The sequence below is a fragment of the Perna viridis genome, chromosome 7, assembly GCF_037379345.1.
Source record: "Perna viridis isolate PV_CMFRI_1.1 ecotype Kerala chromosome 7, ASM3737934v1, whole genome shotgun sequence".
Taxonomy (NCBI): Eukaryota; Metazoa; Mollusca; class Bivalvia; order Mytilida; family Mytilidae; genus Perna; species Perna viridis.
Window position 1 is genome coordinate 28,946,500 of NC_142451.1, and position 14,810 is coordinate 28,961,309.

Genomic DNA, 14,810 nt, shown 5'->3' on the forward strand with positions numbered 1-14,810 from the left:
GGATTTTTCTCTCAACGAGGTACAAAAAGTGACAAAATTTTAAAAATGATTCAGTTTAATTTTTTGGCGACAAAATAATTCATAAATGGGAGGTATGAAGGTATCTGAAAATCAAATTTTGGATGATGAAAGGAGCTAGGGAGTGCCTCGAGGGGTTGTCTCAGCATATGTACTATAATGGCATATAAAAGAAAAACTGAAGAACAAAATTCCCCAAAAAAGTACACATGGGGATAACAAAAGCAAAAACAAGAGGCTCCCAGAAGCCTGAATCTCTCACCTGCTTGAATTTTGCCTGTCAAGGACAATAAATTTAACAAGAAGTTGTCCAACGACTTTGACTCAAGAAGTCTTTAGTAGGACTTATCATAAGGATCATTTCAACAATTGAAATTTTCTTTCAATCTATCATAGTTTTCAAGATATTGACTGAAAACTGTAAAAAAAGTCATTTTTTTCCTTTCAAGAGCAATAACTCTTACAACTTTTATCCCTGAAGACTTTTGTAGTCCTAGTAATAGGATAATTTGAAACTATTGGAACTATTTCTTTTGGAGATACATGTATATGCGAAAAACTACTGTCTGATCCCTATGTTCTATTTTTAGTAATGGTGGCCATGTTTTTCGACAGATCAAAATGAGCACATCAGTTCTATGCAGGATACCCCAAGGAACATTCATACCAATTTGGGTTTCAATTGGTCAAGTAGTATCAGAGATTTTTGAAAGAAATAACATTAAAAACAGAAAAAATCGTTGAAAAAGGTAATAACTCCAACATGGCCTACCGAACTAAAACCAAAGTTTGACCAGAAATAGACGTCATCATGCTGAATACTTTTACCCACTCAGAATTTAGCTAAACCTAACGGTTTTGGAGATATATGCGAAAAACTATTGTCTGACGTCTATGTTCTATTTTTAGTAACGGCGGCAATGTTTTTCGACCAATTACAAATTCCCACAGCAGTTATATGCAATATACTCCTAGGAACAGTCATACCAAGTTGGTTCTAATTAGTTAAGTAGTTTCAGAGGAGAAGACTGAGTTTGGTATAATAGCTAACGACAACAGACGCCAATTGATGGCAATAGCTCACATGGCCTTTGACTAGGTGAGCTGAAAAGGAAAGCCATGGCCAAAACACGTTCAAGAACAATGTTTAGACAAATATATAAAGCAAGCTGTAAAAGGTCCCGAAATAAATGATGTGAAACATTCGATAAAGGCGAAATTTGACTAATCTGTAGAATAAAACATAAAACGAATAAGAATGAACATAAAAAACAACGACAACCACTGAACTAAAAATTTCTGGCTTGGGACATGCACATTAAGTATGTGGCTGGTAAGACATGTTAGTGAGAGCTTAACCCTCCCCTAACCTGGGACTATTTGTAATTGGATTTTGAGGAACATCTTATCTCTCCATGGTATTTATATCTGCCATAACCTTATTGCATCAAAGCAACGATGAGTTAAAACATTTATTGAGGAATAGTAGTATAGATGGAAGAGAAAACAAAAATTTTGATATCCTTGTATTCAGAAAGTGATACAGATGTAAGCTTATCTGCAATTTAATTCCTTCAGATTTTTTATCCACATTTTATTAATCAAGTGTGCATCCAGAGGGCTGCATGAGGTTGTCACCACCTTTTTATTGGAAAAATTGTCATTCTAATGTGTAAAATTGACAGTGTCCTAGAACCCCCTTTTTCTGAGGAACATCGGCTGGCACCCTACCTGTTCAAAGTGTCTGGATCTCATGGATTGCCTAGTGTACCACTTATTGCAAGTTCTTTATAATAAAAAATAATATAATGTATTTTACAAACACTGTTATTGAGTGCTTTATCTGCAGGGACAACATAATTTTCTGAAAGGTTGTTATTGTTTCATTAAACAACATTGATTTTTAAATTTTGACATTTCTTATGTTATAAACAAGTATTTCATTCATATGGTGAGGAAATTAAGAAGGGATGTGGATATCATTATAATGACTAAATGGCCTTGAATGATTTCATATATATTCATTAGACTCAGTCTAAATTGATAAAAGCTAAGACAACATAGAAGTATGTTTTATCATGTACGAGTTTGTTCAAAATTTTATAATTGGGAAAATGTCAATATGCAGTGAGATGGAAGATATCTGAATTTCATTATTAAGTCAAAATTGAAACTACCTAACAGATAACCAAGAGTGTGACATGAAGCCATTATCTTACCTATCTTGTTTCTTGTATCAGCAGACAAAAATTAACTTCAAACTAATGGAGACAGAGGAATTTGATAGGATCAAGTTACATCTTGAAGAATTTGAACAGATGCCCTTGTTATTCTTTCAAAAAAGCATCAAGACAACACTCATCACCTAAACTAAGTGACCATGTAGACAGGCTTGTATATCAGCACAGTCCAAAATAAAGTCATGGCCATCAATAATATCCCAGATTCACCAGTCAACAGCAACAATTTAACAATTAGGTGTAAGTTTATTTAAGAATCAGGCAAAATGAGAAAAATCTGAAACATGCATGTCTAAAACCCACCAATTTGACAGTATAATTTCACCCAAGGATGCTTTCTTGAATTAAAAAGACTATTATTTGACCTCTGCATCTCTTGATTTGCTCAGATAATTTTCAGCAGAATGTTTGAAAAATGAGGTTTTTGACAGAGTTATCTGCCCTTAAAATGATCATTTACAGTGCATTTCAATGAAACTATTACTCAATTTAAAAATAAGATATGGAAAATCTTTTCTTTTTTCCTTGATTTGATGGTGCAATTAGTCAAATTGAACTTTCAAAATAGTGGGTTTATTTCATATCATGTTTCACTCACTGCTTGATTCTTCCAGACTGACAGTTGAGTATATATAAGTATACTTGTATGACTAATTTGCATTGAAACACAGCACAAAACAACATAGTCAACTTGCCAAGGCTAAAAATGCATTTGTAATCTTGTGACAAATAAAAACCCAGCCAGTACTCTACTTACTGAAAACCAAGATAAGGCTGTTCAATGATTGTAAAGCCTGTGCTATTGGAAGGCTCTGATTTTTCGTAACCAATACAATCTCACATGAAAAAAAAAGTTTTTAAAAAAAATGTCTGAAACCAATATGCAAAGTATGATGGAGACTCTATTTACCTGAAAAAAAAAAAAGAACTTAGAAGGCCTAATACAACCTGAAAAAAAAACACAGTATAAGCAGAGCAGAATAATTTTTTAAATGATTAAATGGTTGGTGCCATTACCCCCAATATCAAAACAAATTATCCGTTGTTAGAAAAGATTCCTTGACTGCAGAGATTCAAATTTACTTTAAATAGTAAAAGATTTTGGACCTTTTTGCATCTTAAATGAGAGGTCATCCAGGAGGTAGCGAAAGGTCCCCAATAAGAGTAAACATAAAGTATGGTAGGTGGAGGACATAGTTAAATTTAATTTCAATGGTTCTGCATAAAAAAATTAGGAGTCCCAGACCTAGGATCAGCACTTAAGTTTGAACCCCTGTTGTGCTACAACTTAATACAGATTCAATTACTGAAGTTATCCCACTGACATGGCAAAGCCCTGCAATATAACACTGAATTGTTTGCAGTTCCATAAAGCATCATATTGTATGAATTGTTAGGTAAAGAAGCAAATCAATAAAAGTCAACTCTTAATTCTGGTTTCATGTACACATTGTGTACATGCATTTACTTTAAAAAAATCATTTGAGATCTCATACATGTAAGTATAATTTGATTTCAATATCCCCAATTTCATGATCCTAATAATCACACATGAAAATTTACAAATACCATTCAATAAAATAGTGAAGTAAAGAAAAATGACAAATGTTTTAACATGTTTTGATTATTATGTATTAAAATAACCAAATGAAAAAAAATGTCACTTTGTAAATGACACAAAAAAGCATGAAAATTTAAAATAATTTTCAGGAGCATGATCATTAAAGTATTGTTTTGGTCCTACTATATACAATCAACCTAAAATTCCACATGGTTGTACAAATCCAGTGTAAAAAGTCAACATTTTTCATTGAGGGTGGTTTGCAATAAGATAAACCCTCCAGCCACCAAAAAAATATTTTATTAAAAACTAAAAATCTTCATTACATAAATAAATTGTTTAACTAAAAATTTTTGCAGCAATATAGTTTTGGCCTAATTTTGCAGTTACATGTAGCAAGAGAATATAAAAATTACAATAATAAAATACCAGTAGTTTCAATTAATCTTCATAAAAAGAAGATTGATATTTCTGACAAAGTTACAAGACAATGCTATTGAAGGCAAAATTTTGATTCTTATACAATTAAATACACATTTTTAAACCAAATATCAAAAGTTTCATCCCAGAATTATTTACAGTACACTAGTCAAACAATCTTACATGTCTTAGTGACCATCTGCATTCAGCAATAACCTGTCTTAAGGAGGTAGACCTAGGGTAAGGGACATAACTCATGAAGTCAGTGATATGTTTGTGTCATGTTCAATTTCACCAAAGCCTATCAAGTTTTTATTTGACACAGAATGAAATCAATTTAAGTTACTTTGATGCTTACATGACATTGATGTAAAATGCTGAAAAGAAATGTTCCAATGATTTGTAAGGGTTGTGTCCCTTACCCTAGGTCTACCTCCTTACAAGACTACGATAAAAGTATCCTTCAATAGTGATTTCAATGTAAAATTAACCTTCTTATAAAGACCAAGTGTTTTACGTGACCAGAAATTTGGTAGCCCCATGGAAGTTCATTTAAAACAATTTGTGTAACTGATAATTAAACACTTTCAGAAACCAAGGTCATATCACAGTAAGTACAGTTTTCACAAATAAAAAAATCCATGCCTAATGTGAGCTATGAGCATTATTTGAATATTAATAATGGAATAAGAACAAAAACCACAAAAACTTCATTCAATCAAGTTTTATAAAACATAAAACAAAACCCTCAAAATATCAACAAAGTTGTACAAGAAAAGAGCACAGGGTAAAGTCCCACTTTTGATATAATGCACCAGTGGTCTGTTGGTTGATAAAATTCTTAAATACAAAACATATATATTTAATGGTACCTGCCATTTAAATGCATAAAAAGTAAAACAATTTTTAAAAGCACAAAAAATATACACAAATGCCACTTAAGATTTAGAAAATCATGATCATGCTCTGTGCCAAAACCAAAAGTGCCACACAATAAAATGAAGTGATTATTATATAAATTAAATGTGAAATGATTATCATATATTTAAGTTTACATATGATTATAGCATGTTTATCATTACATGTATTTCAATCACCATATTTTCACAAACATATGATAATCATATATGAGTAAGGCAATACATGTATTTACATGTGAAAATCATATTATAATCATATAGCTATCATGTGCAAATTATTGTATGAATCAAGCATCATATGATTTTCATATGAGACATTTATTATGTTAGACTTTCAGAATTAGGTCTCAGATATAAAGTTGGCAGCACTCTTTGAAGTTATGTCCTGTATCTGAACCCCTTTTAAACATGTAAATGATAAATAAATGTATTGAAACATACAGGTGACACTTTCAGTGTTTGTATCATGGTTGATGGATGAACATTTGTATTGCAATGATCTTCAATAAATGATTCATTCACATCATGGATATTCTTCTGGTTGCATGTTTTATGATAATAAAGGAACGAGCTTAGATTTGCCTAATATAGCATGATGTGGAGATTCTAGTGCAGAGCAGACCTGGAGGTTTATAAAAAGATAGGGTCCAATCAAGGGGTTACAGGCTATCATTTGTTCATTTTGCCAAAATTTTCCAATAAAAAGGGGATTTCAACCCCTGAAGCAGTCACTGCTAATAGCAAGTATACTTTTACCTATGACAATTATGTTTAAAAATCCTGCTGTAAACAGAAAAATATTCATTTATAAAACTATAAAAAAAATATACATTCATCTAAAAAAAAACAACTGGTGTATGAAATCATATAATGCTCCCAGTGGTTCGTCTCCACAGAAAGATAACTCCACACAAAAACAAACCTGAGTTATGACAGACAAACAGACAGACAGACCGACAGACTTTATGGCTTTGGTTACTCAATACCCAATGAAGGGTCTCACAAGGCTGCCCCTTGTAGGAATTCGGTTAGACTATGTTAAAACAAGTGCTAAACTTAAAAATGTGAAAAATAATTCTCATAAGTATGTTTGGTTTGTAAAAGTAAGTGGCTCATTTAGGGTTCATTAAACTCATGGGTTTCTGCTCATGTACGTATAAGTGCATAAATATATTATCAAAGTCGAACAATAAATAAGGAAATGGAGAGTAACTAAGTACCACTCCATCTAAGAATCATGCAAAATGTGATTCATGGTTGGAAAGCCTACATATTTTTATTGCTGATATTTTGTTTGAAATACTATAGTAAACAGAAACTAACATGTGACTTTTCATATAACCCTTCTTCATAGGAGAAAAAAAATTATAGAATGTACTGTAGAATTCAAAATTAAGTGAGAAAAACTGTAAATGACACTAAAATACAATATAAACTGTTGGATTTTCCATGCAGATTATTTTCTAAGAGCATACAGATTGGAATGAATATATTTCATCACTAGACCTATAAAGCAACTTAATAACAAAAATAAAAATATGTAACCTTTTTTCAGGTGTATCACATTTTAGAATTTACATGATTCTTACAAAGACTGCTACTTAATATTTAATGGCATATGATACAAAATTGGTCCCAGTTGTGAATTTTTAATTAAAATTGTACCATTTAGTCATATCATAAAGGATTTAACAAGAGTCCATTCAGATGACCTTTTCAGGAAACTTATGTAAAGCTGAAATATGATTAGCTGACCAGAAAGGTCATCAAAACAGAAAGTAGAATTGAGTGTTGTTAGATCCTACATACAAGAACTGTATGGACCAGTTGGTGGGTCTAATTTTAATCATATTGTGACTTTCATCTCATTGATAAAAAATAAATAAACTACAAATCCTCCCTAATGGATATTCAGGGTCTGTTCTTAGAAGTTGCCCTATTGCCCTTAACAAGTCAAATTTCCAATCAACAAGTAAAAGTTCAATTATTCTTTCCTAATTACAGGACGCCAAAATTATATGTAAATTATATTAAATGAATTAAAGGACAACCTAATTTTCTATTTGGGCAAGTAGAATTTTCATCAACTTGCCCGATTGGACAAGATTCAGAAATTGTTAGTGTCATATCCTAAATGTTTGATAATTACAAACTGAAAGTAGAGTGACAGTCCATGAAAAAATAGTCCATATCAATTATAATATTAATTAAAAAAAAACACCCTGCCAAAAAAAAAAAACCAAAAGAAAAGAAAAGAAAAAAAGAAAAAGAACAATGAATGACTCCATCTCAAAAACTTCCCAACATTAAACTAGAGGTATATAAATAACAATTAAGTGGAAGACTTCAGAAGATCACAATTGGGTATCACAGACTAGGAATCACTTCATCTGTCTTAAATTCTTAATGCACCTGAAAAACAAAGATAGTCACAGTTAGGATCATATTACAGGGTGTAGTGAAGAGTACAAAAGGTTAAGCAGCCCCATATAACTTTACACTAAAAATTAGAAAAAAAAGGTTTCTGAACTACATGACTACTGACCCACCATTTAACAAGCCATCCGACTTCCTGTACCAATATATATTTGAGAACTGTCTCTGTCAAGGAATAAAGACAAAGCAAATAAAATGGAAAAGAAAATAAAAAAATATGCCAACATACAAAATCAACCAAAAAAATCAGCATAAATATAGAAAAAATGAAAACAAGGCCGCTCGTCATAAAAAGAATTAAATCTAAAAGCAATTAAGTTGGATTGTCTCCCTTTTGAAATTTATTTCTTTCCTTCATACACAACCTTCAAATGAAATATCGTCAAAATACTTTGTGCTATTTAGGACAAGCAGACTCCAATATACCCCTGGAAAGGAATAAAAAAAACAATCTCCCACATCAGTTTCCATAAAAAATGGCCTGCAAAAAAGAGAAATTAACCTTCTACAGCCCAAAATACCTGTTAATATATTTCTGTTTTGTTCGTAATCAAGACATGATCTTGTCCTTTGGTTGCTATACATCCTTGTACGACATTCAGTATGTGTAGTAACCTCCTATCTAAAGCAGTGTAATATTTCTCATCGAGAACTGGAGCTATTGAGTCTTGGTCTAACATCTTTCGTAATATAGAACTAAGTACTTTATCTTGAAGTATCAACAGTGAATGCCAGGTAGTCTCTCTAATCCTGATATTAAAGATAATCGAATTTAAATATTAAGAAGCAGTCTTTGTTAGAATCATGCAAATTCTGTAAAATGTGATACACCTAAAAAAAAAGACTGCACATTTTTATCTTTGTTATTAAGTAGCTGTATAGGTCTATATAACGAAATGTATATTAATTCACTCCAATTTGTCTGCTCACATGGAAATTAAAATTGTTTCTAATGTATTTTAGTGTAATTTACCGAGTTATCTCCCTTAACTTTGAATTCTACAGTACCATCTATATACTTTTTATCTCCTATGAACAAGGCTTATATGAAAAGCCACATATTACTTTCTGTTTACTATAACATTTTAAACAAAATAAAAATATGTAGGCTTTCAAACCATGAATCACATTTTGCATGATTCTTATGATGAGTGCTACTTAATGCAAAACTGGAAACCCCAAAATACTGACACTTCATTTCTTTTATTAAACAATGGGCTATAATGTTGCAGCTCCTTTGACATATCCTGAAAGAACTCATTGGTGCTGGAGTTGGCTTCCTATTTCAATATTTTTTGGGATTTGAGTACTTCTTGAATATAATTCATTTTTTAATCTTGAACTTCCAAAATTTTTTATTCTAATGCTGCTAATGAGAGGTTACTCCTTAAAACATATGTACAGCCTACTGAAGTTTACAACATCTACATGTAAATTAATGGTATTTGTGTGTTATTTTCATGAGGTATCAGAACTTCTTTTTTATTGTGTGAAATCGACTTTAGCAAGTAAGAACATTTTAAAATTGTTAATAGATAATACACTATACAGCAATTGCTTTAGTGAAATATTAACATGGAAAATGAAAGTTTCTCATTGACTATTTTTCTACCACAAATTTAGAATTCTTATCTTAGACTACTACTAATGATAAATACTTGGATTAGCAATTGACAGCAAAACCCCAAAGAAGCATGTAATAACAAAATGAAAAAAAAAACACAGAGGAACTCAAGTGTCAAATCAAAGAGCTGTTTATTAATAAGGATAAAATAGACAAGTTAAAATTAAAAAGGTATTCAGTGAAAAAAAATGTGATTTTTTTTTAATCGTGAAAAAAATTTCAGTCAGTTATCATAAGATGAAAGACTGACAGCAATACAGAATCTGATCCAAAAAGGGGAGTTGTCGGGGTTTGAAACTATGTTTATCTGAAAATTTCTTAATTTCAAAATCTATGGATCTGCCCCATCAATATACCATACATTACCATCAAAAGACAACCTTACAGTTTAACTGCAACAGAATCAATAACATATTCTTACCTACAACATTGCCGTAATGGTGCTAGAATGCTGGCCTCATCATGGTTTGGATCACCAAAGCTAAAAAAAATTTAGAAGATATTTTTAACATATTAAGCAAGCCACTCTTACTGTCTTACTTGTACATGCAATGCAAAAAAAAAATAATCACAAAAAAAAACCAAACAAACAAAATAAGAACGAATAGTGAAATCACATAAACTGGGTGGCTGTTACATATAAGGAAAAATTCTTTTTATGTCGTATTTAATTGTTGATATGCATGAATTTTTCTTTAACAGCACCCTTTTTACACAGGCAAATGTGCCACACATGAGAATCATATGGTTTGCATCATATGATTATCATATGAATTGAGCACCATATGAAAATCATATAATTCGGTTTACATATGACAATCATATATTTTTCACAAACATTCGATAGTCATATGTTTTCAAGCCAAAATTAACATATGAAAATCATATGATAATCATATGACTATCATATGTTAATTACCATACGATTTTCATATGATTATCATATGAATTGAGCACCATATGATTATCACACATTTGGCACATTTGGCTGTGTAGGGGTTGTTTCTGAAGATCTCAGTTTCACTGTAACTTGATATTTAGGACTGGTTTGTAATCTACATTCTCTCTTTCATGTTTTGTTTGTCAGAGATAAATATGAATATTCTCTTTTAGTATTAAAAGAAAGGAAAAATTAAGTAGCACACCAGATAAGAAGCATACAAAATGTGATTCATGGTTGGAAATAAAAAAAAAAAACTGACCTTAGCCTGTTAACCTTTGATACAGTTTATGTGGGAGAGTATCCCCTAATGATACTGACAATTTCACACAGAAAAACAAATCTTTTACGTAAAAATTCAATTCTTTAGTTTATTTCACAGAAAGTTTAGTAATTTTAACCAAAACCTCTCACAATTTGTGGGAGTCTACCACCTAATGTAGAAGGGTTAACAGGTATGCAGAGCCCTCTCCCCAAATAAAACAAAGTTTTTTTTAAGTAGAATATGAACCTCTTTCCATTATCAAGAATAAGAACCATGCTTCCTGGTGACTTTCCTAAGAGCTCAAAGTGATGACGATCAGCATTTCCAGACAAATAATCAAGAATAGCAGCATCCACAACATCCATCATTCTTGGTCCCTTATCATAGGGTTGGGTTGTAATTATCTTGTCACAATATATGTCCTCGATCTCCCATCTATAATTATAATCAGGAAACAAAATAAGATTCTCATAGTTCTGCTTACTGTAAACATACTAATTTTGTGATGTAGTAAAATTCTATACCATTTTGAAAGTTCAATTTGACTATTTGCATCATAAGAAACAAGGGAAAAAAGTCAAAATTTTCAATATCATGTTGGAGCATTGAGTTATAATTTCATTGAAATGCACTGAAAATGAATATTTTACGGACAGATAACTCTGTCAAAAACCTCCAATGAAGCAGAGATTGAATAATGGTCTTTTCAAATAGAGAAAGTAACCTCGAGTGTGTTTTTGACATGCATGTTTCTAATTATTCCCATTCTGCCTGATTCTTACAAATACTTGCACTTAAACACATTTAAATCGATATAAAGGGACTTCTTAAAGTGTTTGGTTTAGGCAGGTTTCACTGTATTTGAGTACATGTATACACTTTTTTTAGCAATTATTCCTGGTAGACGTAGGGAGGCAAAAAGATATGGAAGTTTATGCATATAATGGTAGATTACAGGATAATGAAAATCATCCTTTTTACAATGTAGCTATGAAATTTTGAAAAAAAACAACACTTTTACAATATATAGTTTATACATTTTTTTATTGATATGGAGATAAAAATGGGTAATAAAGTACCTTCAAAATAGAAGCAGAACGACTGAAAACCAGAACATGACTTTTAGTTGGTCTAATATGAGATATATATATATATATAATATAATAATTACTTTTGATCTTGATACTGATAATATCATGTGGAATATCTCGATGAGCATGTGAGCACGAGTAGAGATGTTCCATATGATATTGTCAGTATCAAAATTGAAAGTAATTATCATTCTGTTTTTCGGTAATCCATTAATTACATTTTTTAATATTTTAATGTACTTTTAGCAAATAAATCTAGTAGTTTGACTACACACTTGGTACCTGGCATTATTTTCATTCAAAACTCTAAAGAAGACTCTAATGACATGACAAATGTTTTGACAGATAATTTGAATATCTTGTCATGTACAAAAGATAGAAAAATATATTTCAATAAGATCAAAGGAAAAAGGTACAGAATACCAATAAATACAAAACAGAAAATATCACAGTGAGCCTGGAAGAGCGAGATGTGATGTTCTGTCGAGACATTAAAAACTGATGTTATTTTGTTTATCAACGATGTCACAGTCAATGTCACATAACATTGTCAATGGAAAACAGATTTTAAGTATCACAACAGTTCCCTAAGATAAGAAATTATCAGGAAGTTGGAACAATGGAAAATTGATAAAGTTACCAATAAAAACAAATTATCATTTACAGCTTGCTTTATGGTATGGGTTTTTCCAATCATTAACGACCGTGTGGTGATATGTAGAAGTTTAATTGTTCATTGCTTGGCTTTTGGCGGATGACTGTCTCATTGGCAATCATACCACATCTCAAATTTTTGAATTATACCTTTTATGGACATTCTGTTTGTAGGACCTTATCCATGGACTGGGTACTCTCCCTATTTTATATCTTTCTGGAAGCCACAGTATAACAACACCCTCTAGAATATCTCCATCGGCACAGACTGGCTCGTCCGGCTTACAGAAATAACATTTGCCATACAAACATTGGTTACCATCTGTTTATAAACAAATAAAATTCTTTAAGTTCAAATAAGTTCAAAGGTTAACATAACGTCTAAGAAAACACGGGAAGGCTACTATTTTTAACTCTGCTGATACCAAACTAGCTTATTCTATATTCTGTTCAGTTTTCTCATTTGAAAATATTTGTTCATTTTTCTTGCACTTTACAATTACCATTATGAGGACTTTGTGCCCTATTAGATGTGGGTTATGACTTCCTAAAGGAAAACAACATTGTAGCGACCTAAATAATGACAATATTTTTTTTTACATATTTGAGATTTTGTAAAGTTTACCACTGCACTGTAAATAGTAAAGTATTGTTTCTAAATACATTGAAATATATTGTATTTCAGCAAAATCTTCAAAAAAAAAATGTTTTCAATATATCACTTACTATAAGACTTGCCTAATAAATGTAAATGTTATTTCCATTGATTCCCAATTCCAGGCAATTATTTCAACAAAATCAATACTGTGAAAGTACTATTGTTCGTGGTGGTTGAGCCAGACCACAAAATTTGGTTCCCATCGAAAAAGAGAATCTCATTGACACGTTTACTGAAAACTTCAAAACCATGAATTCAAGAATCCATGTACTTGTGTACCGGTGTCTTCCCTAATCTACGAAAATTAGTATCCCTGAATTAAAGTATTTTCACAGTATTATATCATTTGCTTTTAATCGTTGGATAATGCTACAATAACCTTTTACGTATGAATTAAAAAAATAGGGTATTAATGGAATATTCAGTGATATCTTCCACATAATGGTGACAAATGGGGGGATGACAAAATATTCTGTATATAATTTTTTAAAATTCATTGATTCATCTGGAAACTGTCCAGGATGGACAGACTCGCAACTTTTCAGAAGGTATCAGATAATACCTCACCAGTGGTGAGGTAAAAAAAAAAATTTACTCCTAAAAATGTAAGAAGATTCAGGATACAAGATGAAATCAACAAAAAAATCACATGACTTCTATAAAACAAACTTATATTTATGTTTTTAAATTATCTTTCAACTTTTATATACCGACAACTTCTTTTTACACTTAAAACAAAGAAATCTGTGTAAGAACCATAAAAACGGAAATTGTCAAAATTTTGGATGCCATTGTTTTCCCTCCTGAAGAAAAGAATAATGCTTCTTGAATGAAAAAATTGATATGCAGTGTATAATGATGTGATAGTCTACTAAACTGTTAAGTAGCACTCCAGTTCAGAATCATGCAAAATGTGATACATGGTTGGAGAGCCCACATATTTTTATTTTTGATATTTTGTTCAAAACGCTTTAGTAAACAGAAACTAACATTTGGATTTTCATATAACCTGCGATTTTAGGAGATAAAAATTGTATACAATGTACAGTAGAATTCAAAATTAAGGGAAATAACTCTGTAAACAACAGTAAAATACAATAGAAAATGTTGGGTTTTCAATGTGAATTAAGTCCTAAGAGCAGACAGATTGGAATGAATGATTATACATTTCATCAAATAGACCTATAAAGAAACCTAATAACAAAAATAAAAATGTGTAGCATTCTTTGTGGTGTATCACATATTACAGAATTTGCACGATTCTTAAAAAGACTGCTACTTAAATTTACACCATTCCACTCCAGACAAATTTCTCTATTATAATACTATCAGGTGTGCTTGACAGTTTTTTTGGGAACCAATTTTTTAGTTTATGAAACTTCAGACAAACGATGAAACTTTACTGGAAGTAAAGTGATGATTTGACATGATAAAAGTAGACAGTTTTGGCAACAAAAGCTCGCAACTAAAAAGTTAAATTTGCAATTTAATTGAGATTTGATTGTTTCAGTCTAGCTTATTTAAAATTTTATGTTGGTACCATAAAATTGTTAATCTTGCGGCATTTCCATTTAAGTAGCACTCCAGCTAAGAATCATGCAAAATGTGATTCATGGGTAAAAAGCCTACATATTTTTATTTTTGATATTTTGTTTGAAATGTCATAGTAAACAGAAAATAACATGTGGTTTTTCATATAACCTGTGCTCTTACGAGATAAAAATTATATAGAATGCACTGTAGATTTCAAAATTAAGGAAGATAACTCTTGAAATGACATTCAAATACAATAGAATCTACCAGATTTTCAACGTTGATTACCTCCTAAGAGCAGGCAAATTTGAATGAATAATTACTCATTTCATAGTATAGACCCATAAAACAACTTCATTACAAAAATAAAAATATGTAGCCTTTTTTGGGGTGTATCACATTTTTCTGATTTTGCATGATTCTTACAAAGACAGCTACTTAAAACCAAAT

The 14,810-nt window shown here is 31.0% G+C and overlaps 1 protein-coding gene across 2 annotated transcripts in view; it reads right to left on the reverse strand.

Moving 5' to 3' along the window:
* Nucleotides 1–3,689: 3,689 nt before the first annotated feature.
* The window catches only part of LOC148612167 (glycosaminoglycan xylosylkinase-like), a 46,663-nt gene continuing 35,542 nt past the window's right edge, over nt 3,690–14,810 (reverse strand). For both annotated transcript variants that reach the window (XM_088593369.1, XM_088593370.1), the window contains exons 6-10: nt 12,320–12,491; nt 10,671–10,859; nt 9,641–9,700; nt 8,117–8,345; nt 3,690–7,571 (exon numbers count right to left, since the gene is read on the reverse strand). In XM_088593369.1, the coding sequence (XP_088449495.1) occupies nt 8,120–8,345; nt 9,641–9,700; nt 10,671–10,859; nt 12,320–12,491 (647 nt within the window). In that variant the 3' untranslated portion in view covers nt 3,690–7,571; nt 8,117–8,119. The remainder of the gene's footprint in view (nt 7,572–8,116; nt 8,346–9,640; nt 9,701–10,670; nt 10,860–12,319; nt 12,492–14,810) is intronic.